This window comes from Dendroctonus ponderosae, unplaced genomic scaffold (genome assembly GCF_020466585.1).
Source record: "Dendroctonus ponderosae isolate FM_Combo_2020 unplaced genomic scaffold, Dpon_F_20191213v2 Dpon_F_20191213_8, whole genome shotgun sequence".
NCBI lineage: Eukaryota > Metazoa > Arthropoda > Insecta > Coleoptera > Curculionidae > Dendroctonus > Dendroctonus ponderosae.
The window spans coordinates 4,672,532-4,683,820 of record NW_026019016.1 but is presented as its reverse complement, the minus strand read 5'-3'; the positions used below and the strand labels follow the sequence as shown (position 1 = coordinate 4,683,820).

General features: G+C 34.9%; 3 protein-coding genes and 1 long non-coding RNA gene across 4 annotated transcripts in view; 2 read left to right on the top strand and 2 right to left on the bottom strand.

Annotated features, from left to right (window-relative positions):
- LOC109538062 (heat shock protein 70 A1) overlaps positions 1–169 on the top strand; it is a gene marked incomplete in the record, with an annotated part of 2,793 nt that extends 2,624 nt beyond the window's left edge. The window contains 1 exon segment of the mRNA XM_048668891.1: positions 4–169. Coding sequence (XP_048524848.1) covers positions 4–26 — 23 coding nt within the window.
- A 125-nt stretch (positions 170–294) lies between these two features.
- LOC109538078 (cuticle protein 67) lies at positions 295–1,065 on the bottom strand. The gene is made up of 2 exons (XM_019905122.2): positions 962–1,065; positions 295–850 (listed from the first exon to the last, which is right to left on the bottom strand). The coding sequence occupies exons 1-2, from the start codon at positions 971–973 to the stop codon at positions 371–373; spliced, it is 492 nt and encodes a 163-aa protein (XP_019760681.1). The 5' UTR covers positions 974–1,065; the 3' UTR covers positions 295–370.
- Positions 1,066–1,157: 92 nt separating this feature from the next.
- On the top strand, positions 1,158–2,412 carry LOC125505317. Its single transcript, XR_007282075.1, has 2 exons — positions 1,158–1,396; positions 1,475–2,412. It is a non-coding gene; the product is annotated as an uncharacterized LOC125505317 (long non-coding RNA).
- A 2,786-nt stretch (positions 2,413–5,198) lies between these two features.
- Positions 5,199–10,538, bottom strand: LOC109538069 (actin, muscle). The gene is made up of 7 exons (XM_019905113.2): positions 10,435–10,538; positions 9,424–9,639; positions 7,251–7,410; positions 6,997–7,193; positions 5,910–6,132; positions 5,699–5,853; positions 5,199–5,633 (listed from the first exon to the last, which is right to left on the bottom strand). Exons 2-7 carry the CDS (start codon positions 9,611–9,613, stop codon positions 5,428–5,430), a joined length of 1,131 nt encoding a protein of 376 aa, XP_019760672.1. The 5' UTR covers positions 9,614–9,639; positions 10,435–10,538; the 3' UTR covers positions 5,199–5,427.
- Between the last annotated feature and the right edge of the window lie 751 nt (positions 10,539–11,289).

Below are 11,289 nucleotides of genomic sequence, written 5' to 3'. Positions count from 1 at the left end.
GACCAACTATTGAAGAAGTTGATTAGACTGAGCATTGTTGTAAATAAGTTGTAAATAATTCTTATAAATGTACTTTATAAGTATTGACTGACATTGAATTTTAAATGTAGGACTTAAGTGTTTAAATTTAGTGCATTTGGATAGAAAATAATAAATATGTATTAATAAATATTGCAGTTTTTTTTGTTGGTAGCTAAAAGAAATGATTGAACTTAAACTTTCCGATTGAACGTCTCTATGATTACGCAACAAAACGTTTTGTTTCACAGGTGATAAAATAATTGGCAACCATAATAGTTCTTCATAATTATATTGAAATAAATAAGTATAAAATAACAAATACACAGTCAATTAACAGTTTTCAGTAGCTCTAAAATGCGTAGTGAGCAACTCCAGAGTCGAAAGTTACATGAGCGACTGCTGGTGCTGCCGAGTAAGCGACGCCCAAAAGGGGTGCATGGGCTGCGTAAGTTGCAGGGGCGGCATAAGGAGTTTGGGCAGCATAAGCTGCGGGAGCAGCATAAGAAGTATAGGCAGCAGGAGCAGAGTAAGAAGTATAAGCAGCTGGTGCAGCATACGCTAGAGTTGGGGCGGCCACTCTATATCCGGGGTTGGAAATTCTCACATCAGCTTTCCTGACACTTGAGAAAGGGGTATCTATTGTCTTGCTGTATGTTGAGATCTGTCCAAGATTTCCTGCGGACCGGTAGATGTTGGAAGATTGTGACGTAATAGCAGGGGCAGAATACGAAATTGGGGCGCTGTATAAAGCAGGGTTAACGGCATATCCAGCTGGTGTAAAGATGTTCCCAGCATTAGCTAAGGCAATGAAAGCGCAGAAAACAATAATCTGAAAATAACATCAAATCAATTAATTACAAAGTTCTAAACTATACAATACCACTGTTCTTCAATATTTTAAGAAATCACTAAGCACTTATAAAATGAAATATTGACTTACCTTGGATGCCATTTCTATACTGTTTACAGCGAGGTAAGATTGTAGATGTAGCTCGGTAGTCGTTGTAGAGCAAACTGTACAGATCACATCACATCAAAGCCTTTTTATACAAAATCGAACTACTGGGCGTCCGTATCACATTTGCGTACCGCCAAAATGCAAACCAGTTGGTTCAGTTATGCAATTGGTAAAATAAAAATCGCTCTAAATGCTGTCAGTTAATGGCTATTCTTAAGATTTCAAGATCAAAACCGAGGAAAATACGGTCATGGTTAAGGCTTTCGCCGATTGTTACTTTTCATTTTATTTCTTCCTTCGCCGAACCGATTTGTTAATACCAATGATTGCGGTGAAACCCACTGAAATTAATTCAGATGCAGTCTGCAGATTGTTAGGTGCATTACAAGGTGTTTATGATGCAGGTAAAAAATGCGAGTAAGTAAAGTAAGCATAGTCCACTAGCATCCACTATACATTGTTTCTAAAGTGTCTTTTAAGTAACTTCTTATTCAGGTACCTTGTCTATCTTCAGACGTTCGATATCTATCGGATGCCGCGCGAAATAGCTCTCCGGCCTAACTACAATACCTTAGATGAGTAAGATTTAAAAATATGCAATGAAACAGATTGAGAACAATTTGGTATAAAATTTGGACTTTTTTGAAACAGGTTTGTTTTTATAGTTTTATGTTGGAAAATTCATGTCGAGTTGGGTGCCGACGGATGGTTGCATTGGATAATTATATAAAAATTGGGTTTAAGAAGCTTGAAAGTTGAAACTGTTCACAGGATTTTTTTCAAAACTGGCTAATTTTTAACAAATATTTTTATGGGATAAATGTTTCCCTCTTAAAGAGAAGAATCTTGTAGGTAGTAAGAAGTAGTAAGATTTAATTTCTATTCGTTGGTGTCGAATGAACAGAATATGGAAACAATAGTATTAAAGTATTTTTTAACTCTACAGAACGATTCATGTTCACAGAGCGGCGTTTCCTCTGAAAAATGATTATTCTAATAGCTCGTGTTTTTACGTGACGAATTGTTGAACGTTGGCTTCCAAACTGTGTCGAGTGAGGTGAATCTTGAATCGTCAGTATAGAAGAAGCTTTTCAATTTATCGATCATTGCAATTTGAATCAGATTCACTATGCTTATCAAGAATAACTTTGTAAAAAAATTATGCTAAATTTGCCCTTCTAGAAGCTCTTGTTTATATAGCGCTAACTGTTGAAAGTTAGCAATCAAAATGGGCCCAATGAAGAGAATATTGAAAAATCAGTCAAAGTTTTATTTTTAAGTTTATAGAACTGCGCCTTTTAAACCAAATCGTAACAATGTGGAGTGAGGACTGAGGAGAATCTTATATTAGTATTGATGACGCTTTTAATTTATCGAACATTACGATTTAAATAATATTTACAACGTTTATAGATAAAAGGTTTGTGAATAAATCCCCGTATAAATCGCCCTTTAAGCTGCTCTTGTTTCTGTAGGGCGAATTGTTGGAACTTTTGCAAAATATGTCCAAGAGAACATAAATGAAAAAACAAGAAGAATGCAATATTGAAACATCAGTATCAAAGTATTTTTAAAGTTCACAAAGAATATAAGGCAACTTCTTAAAAAAAAAAAATTCTCTAAGAAATACATACAAAAAATCATTCCTCTAGCGACTCTTCTTTAAAAAATACTACAAACATTATTACGATACTAAACGCTTAACTCATAGTTTAAATAAACCTGTAAGTACTGCTGTTTCTGAAAAATCAACCACCAAGCTACCAAACCACCTACAAGTGTTACATACAAGAACCAACCAGTTTATTCATTACTCAATCGAAGTGAACTGCTGTTCCCATCTAAAATTTCAGGTGCAAAAGCGAAGAAATGGCATAAGGTCACTCGATAATGTTAAGGTTGTAAAATACTTTTACGCTTTTTTTTTTAGTTGTTAGTCTTTATTGGTAAAATCGGGTTAATTAACGGCCCTAATAAATGAGTGTCTCGAGGTTGTTTTGGCATTGTTTGGTTTTGGTGCAATCGTTGCAATAATAAGCACCCAGATCACTGACTTTCCAGCGACTTTCGAATAACTATTATCTCACAAGCCACTTTAAAAGTTTTAGGTCTATAAGATTGGTGTAATTCCCCTTATTGTGATACTAAGTGCGTTTTGAAAACAAAACCGGTGAAACAATCTAGAGCATTCAAATATCAAACGAGTTGAAGATATCGTGAACGACATTTTTTCTTCGTTATGCAATACCCTTGATTATATGCAAGGAATAAGACAATTTAAACATACAAATATTTCTCATGTTCATTACATCATTTGTTAAATATAAAGTAGGGCACGTCAGCAGATCGATGTAAGGAGAAAAATGTGATTTTGAAAAGTAAAATATTCAATATGCTCTGATTTTCGATCAGAAAATTTGGTGCCAAAAGCCAAAAAGTATAGATAATCTCGACTTGTTAATTTGGTCATAATTCAGATAAATTAGACATTCTTATAAAGAAGTGATGTGCATTATTCAGTTACGCCCAACATTAGCAGGCGTAAGAGAGTTTGGGCTTTTGTATGCAAATTATACAGGTGGTTGAACGAAATGGTATTGCTTAAGATCTAGATCACTAGTGTAAGTGACTAGCAGAATAAACTTATTTTATTTTAATTAATGCGAAAATCTACCATTTAGTATTTGCTTAGAGGGTGTTGCTAAATATAATCTAGAAATAGAAAAGGTTCTCTAGCCTATGACTAGAAATTGATATAAATTAAAGTTTGAAAATTCCTCGTGTGCAAATTAGGGGTGCAGAAGTTCCACTCTCTATTTCATAAAATGCCTAACTAATTTTTGGTTAAACTTCAAAAAATTTCCCAAGATTTTGACGAGCTGAGCAACCAAGAGGTTTTATACTTGCAGATGATTATGGTTAAAATACCTTTAAAGCAAGGTGTCATTCGACCCCCAACTCTATTAGAAAGTTAAAATTAAAGCTTTACGAGGCCCGCGACTGCAATGCATATGGGGCCCACTTAAGGGCAGTAGAATGTGAAGATTTTTTGAATATTCAGAGTTCGCGGGGCCCGAGGCTGCAGCCCCTGCTAGCCCCTCAGTTAATCCGTCCCTGGGCTCATCTTGTATGACGTTGAACTATTTGCAAAACTCTCTTTTGTCGTAAGACCGACACAGTTTTTATAAATAGTTTTGCTAACGTGTTGTACTTTGTAACTAAATAAACTGTGCTTACCATTGATCTGGTAACGATAAAATCCTGAAGGTACCGGCAAAACGTCTTTGAAACTGCAAACTGTTCACTTAAATGTCAGAAATGTTCGGTTCTAATCGATAATTAATCGGTTGAAAAATCGTTGCTGACTTTTTGACAGCAAACGTCACATGGAACTCAGCAGTTTCAAATATCGCGTTATTTTTCCTAAAATCGCACTATCAGACGGGAAAATACCACAAAACGATGATTAAACACTTTCTGTATACGAAAATCGGTAATTTTGCGAAGGAAAGTCGAAAAATCTCGGGTTTTTTCGAATTTTCATGGAGCGAATGACACACAGTACTTCCCACTCCCTAACAATACATAGACTAATTTGACGTAATGACAGAAATCAACGTGTTTTTAAAGGCATATAAACATCCAAAACGACGGATTTATTTGGATCAGAATATTGCGCTGAATTATGGCGAAATTAGCAAAAATGTTGGCTGTTTGGTTGCTAGATACAGTTGGACCTGAACAATTACATTTATATCCACCTATTTTTTTGAATAATTATAGTGATGTAGTTTACAGTCACACATTTTCAGTAATTATCAGCAGACAATCTTATTTGCTAACGATTTCCACTAAAAATTTACTATTGCTTGGCATTTCGATGGAGATTTGCTAGATTGACTAGGATTTATTTGCGCTATGTGAGCAAATATGTTAGGAAGACTTCGATTTAATAAAATGGTTTGGTGAAATCTAGCATGCTCTATGTTAGTGTAAAATACCGACGATGTGGAACTGAAAATGTTAACAAATGTTGATTTGATGTTAGTTTGTTTATAATATGTTTGCAAATGTTTTAGACCCTAAATGGTTTCAATCAAAGCTATTAATTCATTCTCAACATTTGCTAAAATTTTCAGTTATAGTGACATTCTCAATAGAATAGAAAAACGTTTCCAAATATTCAAACGGGTTTGTGTGGCATATACATACACATTCGTTTTCAATGCGAAACCAGCTTTATTCAATAAATAACATCAATACAAATCCTTTGATATTCTAGATTACTTCTAAATAGTTTTAACTCTTAAAAAATTATCAAATACAATTAGATTCACTCCTAAAGTAAACAGACCTCTTCTCTCAAACGAAAAAAGGGGGAAGTTTTGCAGGTCTCGAGGGCAGTGCTTCGACTTCCGGCACTTTAATCGGAAGTAATCAAATGCTGTTTAGAAGCACTTGCGATGGACGATGCCTGGGCCGGATTCATCGTACTCTTGCTTGGAGATCCACATCTGCTGGAAGGTGGAAAGAGACGCCAAGATGGAACCACCGATCCAGACGGAATATTTTCTTTCTGGGGGTGCGATGATCTTGATTTTGATTGTGGATGGCGCAAGGGCTGTGATTTCCTTTTGCATGCGGTCAGCAATACCTATAATTTAACGGAAAATTGTGGAAAGTTGCAGTTTACGATTTTGGAGAACCGTGAAGACTTACCAGGGTACATGGTGGTTCCACCGGATAAGACCGTGTTCGCATACAAGTCCTTACGAATATCAACATCGCACTTCATGATTGAGTTGTAGACCGTTTCGTGGATACCACATGATTCCATGCCCAAGAATGATGGTTGGAACAGCGCTTCAGGGCACCTGAAAATGTCGTCTTGAAACGGCTCTTCGTCCTAATGATGATCGCAAAAGTTTACCTAAATCTTTCATTCCCAATGGTGATGACTTGGCCGTCGGGAAGTTCATAACTCTTTTCCAAGGAAGTGGAATTGGCAGCTGTTGCCATTTCCTGCTCAAAGTCGAGGGCTACATAACATAACTTTTCCTTGATATCGCGCACGATTTCTCTCTCGGCTGTTGTGGTGAAGGAATAACCGCGTTCAGTGAGGATTTTCATCAGGTAATCAGTTAAATCGCGACCTGAAAAATTCGAAAACATGCAATCAGAATAAAGAAATAAATTAGACTTTTTGGATAAAGGAAAGGGAGGATAAAAACAAGAATTTATGGATTTTCTATACAGACAGAAATTTGAGTCAATTAGTTGAAAAATTATTTTCACTGATTAAATATAAATATTTAGTAAATTTCGTATCATTTGCCAAACTCTTGATTATTATTATAAAGGGCTATTTAAATTGGGAGATGCTCAAAAATAAGATATTTGCAAAAGACACCATTTTCCGTAACTAAACTTAAATTTTCGCAGTGTGTCCAAGATATTAAGGGCCAGTATGGAAAAATCTGCTGGTTGTTCAGATGGAAGATAACTTTATAAAAGGAAATATGAAAAAAACGATCAATGTTTAATGTTGTCTTCCGAAAAAATGCCCGAATGTGCAACACTCTCCTTTACTCATAATTCCCCTCTGTTCCATTTCGCGCTACTAATTGCAGCGGAACGTGACCGTTTGAATAAATAAGTCTTTTGCTTGAAAACCCTCTTAAGTAGCAAATGTGTTGTATTTTTCCTTTTTTTTTCCTAATGTAGTTCAGTTTCAGCGAAAAATGATAAAATAAACACTGCGCTGCAGGAGAAACTTGAAAATTAAACATTACTTTCATCCCAGCTGAGCGAGTATTTGGGCTAAAACTGTCTTTTTAATCTTTCTAACTGAAAACTGTGCAAATCGCTTTATGTTACCTTCAATTATTGTCCATTAGTTATAATGTTCACTCTTCCTTGAATATATCAGCAAGTTTCCAAGAAAGTCTCAATAAGAACACACCAAATTTTAAAAAATCTAAACTTTAATATCTAATAAAATGAAATTCTGAACTTACCAGCCAAATCCAAACGTAGAATGGCATGAGGAAGAGCATAACCTTCATAGATGGGAACAGTATGAGAAACACCATCTCCAGAGTCCAAGACAATACCAGTGGTACGACCGGAAGCGTAAAGAGACAATACTGCTTGAATTGCCACGTACATGGCAGGCGTGTTGAAGGTTTCAAACATGATTTGAGTCATTTTTTCTCTGGAAATATATTTAAAGTAAAACCTGAGATTTGAACGGTAGATTTCTGAAAACTACCTATTGGCTTTGGGGTTCAATGGAGCTTCAGTGAGTAAAATGGGATGTTCTTCAGGGGCCACGCGAAGCTCGTTGTAGAAGGTGTGATGCCAGATCTTTTCCATATCGTCCCAGTTAGTGATGATTCCGTGCTCGATCGGGTATTTTAAAGTAAGAATACCTAAAGGAAGAACATGTGAAAATCGGTTGTTTTTCCCAAGTAAAGTGACGGCTTACGGCGTTAATTCGAAAATCTGATTCGAATTCGTAGCGATTTTAAACTGATCAGTTAACGGTAGCAGAAGAATTGGCAGAAAATATGTGTGCAAAATGGTTTAATAAACTTACAATAAAATATAAGCAGAACAATAACATGCCTGCTCAAAATAGGATTTTAAAACAATGCTTTACGGCTCGAAAAACTAGCTAACAAATTAAGCCTGGGTAACACTGTGTTGAGTTGCGCTATTGAGCTGCTGCCGCTCTCTGAGTTAACCAGTTATAACTCATCGGTTAATAAGTTATCAGTCATTTATTAAAGCTTAACCTGAGACTGGAATTTTCACATCAAAAAAAAGGTCATCAACATTTTTTTTGAGTAACGTTTTACTACTTTGTTCAAACAAGTAAAAAAAGGTCATCTAGATTTTCCCAGCATCAGGAGTTCAAAGAAAGTCGACGAGTTTTCTTGTAAAATCGTGTCTTAATTTTCTTGGATAAAAGATTCATTTTGCCAATATTTTACAGTAAAACGTTAGAAAAAACGTGGTTTTTCTATTTAGAGACAGTGTTGTTTAGAAATATTGACCGAGAAACCGCAGTTTTCAAGAGTTTTCTAAATAAGTGATTATAAACTCGCTTTTTCAGTTCGGGGACATATTTTTGGAAAAACGCCCAGAAATAATTATTAGGGATGTTTTTCCACAATTCAACCGAATTCGAAGCTGATAACAGACTTCAAAAAATTTTGCAAAGCGATTAAGGAGGCAAGTGTTCCAATAAAATGTATCTTATAATTTTTCACAGAAAATACCTCAAAATTATCAGTATTTTAAGAAAAACTAAAAAATAAAACAATTTTTGCTGAAATTTTAAAGAAACCTGAAAATTTAAAGGAACTTTTAAAAGCGAAGGAACTTTAAAGAGCGGCGCATTTTCCAAATAATTTTCTGCAAACTTTTGTCCTGGTCGTTTTTCAAGATAATCCTAATTACTTTCGGTAAAAAACTGAATAAATTTATTCGGTTTTTGTGCGATATCGAAGCTCAAATGGATTTTCTAAAGTTCCCTGCAAACAGTTGAATGAGGCGAATTTTTTAGCAAAATAAATTTTGTCGCTTTTAGCTGAAAAAACTTCATTACTGTCAGAAAAGAAGAAAATCACCAGAAAATAATGGTTTTTTGCGTTTTCGATTAAAAACTTTTAGTTTTGAGATTGGTTTTGGAGAAAACCTTAATGCTTCTCGGGGAAAAAAATTCAGTCATTTAAAGTAATTTAGTTTAAACTAAAAAAACATATTTTTTAAATAAACTCTACAGTCTTCAGAGGTGGAGGAGGAAGGGATGGAGGTGACGAGACTTCCAAACAATCTGTTATAAACTTTCGCTTATTGTGTGCGTTTTTTGATAGAAAAGTATTTGATTTTTTTTACAAATGCGAAGCTAGAAAGGGATTTCAAAACTTTTTACAAATCGAAAATACCTTACGATTGTCAGCATTTTAAAGTGAAACTTTTGAAAATTGAGCATTTAGAAGAAAGAGGAACTTGGCTAAAACTGAACAATTCTGGAATTTTGAACAAAGTTTACAAATATTATTAATATATGGCCCAAAAAGTAACATTGTGGTATTGTTATTGTTTATACTACAACCAATGGATTCAACGGCATGATTGGAGTCGCAACGCGATGTTTTCTGACTATTACATATTCTAATAAAATGAAATAATCGAATATTTGCAAAATAGATTTTTTGAGTAATCTGGAACCATAGTTTGTGTATTTTTAAATTTGAGCTTCACTTACAATGACAATAACTTTACTTGCAAATGCACTTTTCTGTATCATACCAAATGCACATTTGCATTGAACAAAATGCCTAAAGCACGTAAAAAAGTGTAAAAACACTGAAATTTGTCTTTGTAGCATAATAAATCAATTATATTAATTTAGTGGATAGAGACAAATAACTTACCTCTTTTGCTCTGCGCTTCGTCGCCCACGTAGGAGTCTTTTTGACCCATTCCCACCATGACACCCTGATGCCTTGGACGGCCCACTATTGAAGGAAATACTGCACGAGGAGCGTCATCCCCAGCAAATCCAGCTTTGCACATCCCAGATCCATTGTCGATCACAAGGGCTGCTACGTCGTCATCACACATGATTGGTTACTGAAGAAGTGGTGGCTCTGGAACAAGAAGAAACATGAATAAATACGATATTTCCTTTTCTGTTAGCATCTCTAGCAAACCGTCTCAATGCCTAACAAAAAGTCGCCATGAGGATATTCATATTTAAGGATCGTGTCCTCTACTGCTTAGTGTGGATGTGGACTTCCACTTGTGTAACCCAAAAGCATTTTAATTGTACAAGTGTGTCAATAGATACCTATAAATACTTTGATTCGGAACTATTGCTGATTAAATATCTATTGAATGTTTATTTTTAGTTTAATTGCAATCTAGGATTACGTCCGATACTAATTGGCTTAAAGGTCAGCCTAATGTATTTATGGGCGCAGTCTAATTTGGGTTCTGTAATTTAAAAAAAAACTTTATTTGATGCGTATTTTAGTCACATAGCCTAAAGCGACTTTAGGACTTTTGGCAACATTTTTTCAACGTCATTGATTCAATCAATTTTTTACTTAAATTTGACCATTTAATCGAATAACAAACAAGTTGATTTTAACAAAATCTTTAAAAGAAAAACATTTTTATGCCTGTAAATTCCGTAAAACATTCAGAGCATTTTAAATCAGTTGAACTGAACGACAAAGTTTTGAAGTCCGAAATAAGAAATACACAAAAATGAACAGCAAAAGCAAGTTATAGAGAATGATGTCTTAAGTCTGCCTTTCTACTTACAAGCAATAAAATAAATTTGTAAATAAAAAATCACTTCAACTGATGGAGTATCGGAGAGCCGCTCAACTACCGCACTACCCACTAAACATCTAAGAAAAAACTCCCAATCCGCTTACCTCAATTTGAAATAGATCTGAGTGACTGCGACTCGGTAGAGGTAGCGTGTCGAGTGGAAACCAATCTTGAATTGTTGTTTATTTATAAGAGCCCTATAGTTGAATCCCCGGAAACCATTTATGGGTGCTCTAGCTCTAGCATAGCGCATTAGCTATGCGTCGCCCATATATGGCTTGAGGGATGCACTAAATCGAGATCTCCCACTGGATGGGACGCAGTTAGGTGTCCCCTCTATTTCAACCTGCATCGTACATTCTTTCCTGTTTGATACCTTATTTGGTAATGGACAATTGCATTTGCATTTATCCACTATCTAGTACAAATATTTAAATAATTGATCAGTCCAACAGCTAAAAGACGCAGCGAAACCGCTTGGCAAAATGCGCAATAACGATCCCTGTTTGCCAAAGTATGTAAAATCGACGCAAAAACTGGTAATAGTGCAATGGAAAATGATCAGTTAATAAATGACGAAAATATTACATCTACATAACTTCCAATAGGTATTTGAGTGAATTGCGATTTTTACTTGGATTGTCCTTAAAACATTTGCCTCACATCCCTTGAGAACAAATTTGAAGATGTATGAAGAAGCATAAAAAGTTCAATAACTCCATTTAACTTATTGATAGTGAGTAAATTGGATTATTTTTATTGTTTCCTATTTGCTGTTAGTGTGTTAACCTAAGAATAAAGGCAAATCCAAATTTAAATTAAAAATAAAATACAAGGTGTTTTTCTTCTCATGAAACGTTTAAATACTTGGAAAATTAGCGATCCTACGAAAAAAAATGTGTCGATAAGAAGTTAATATCTGAGAAGGAAAAGTTTATTCGTTTTTATTTTTTATAAAT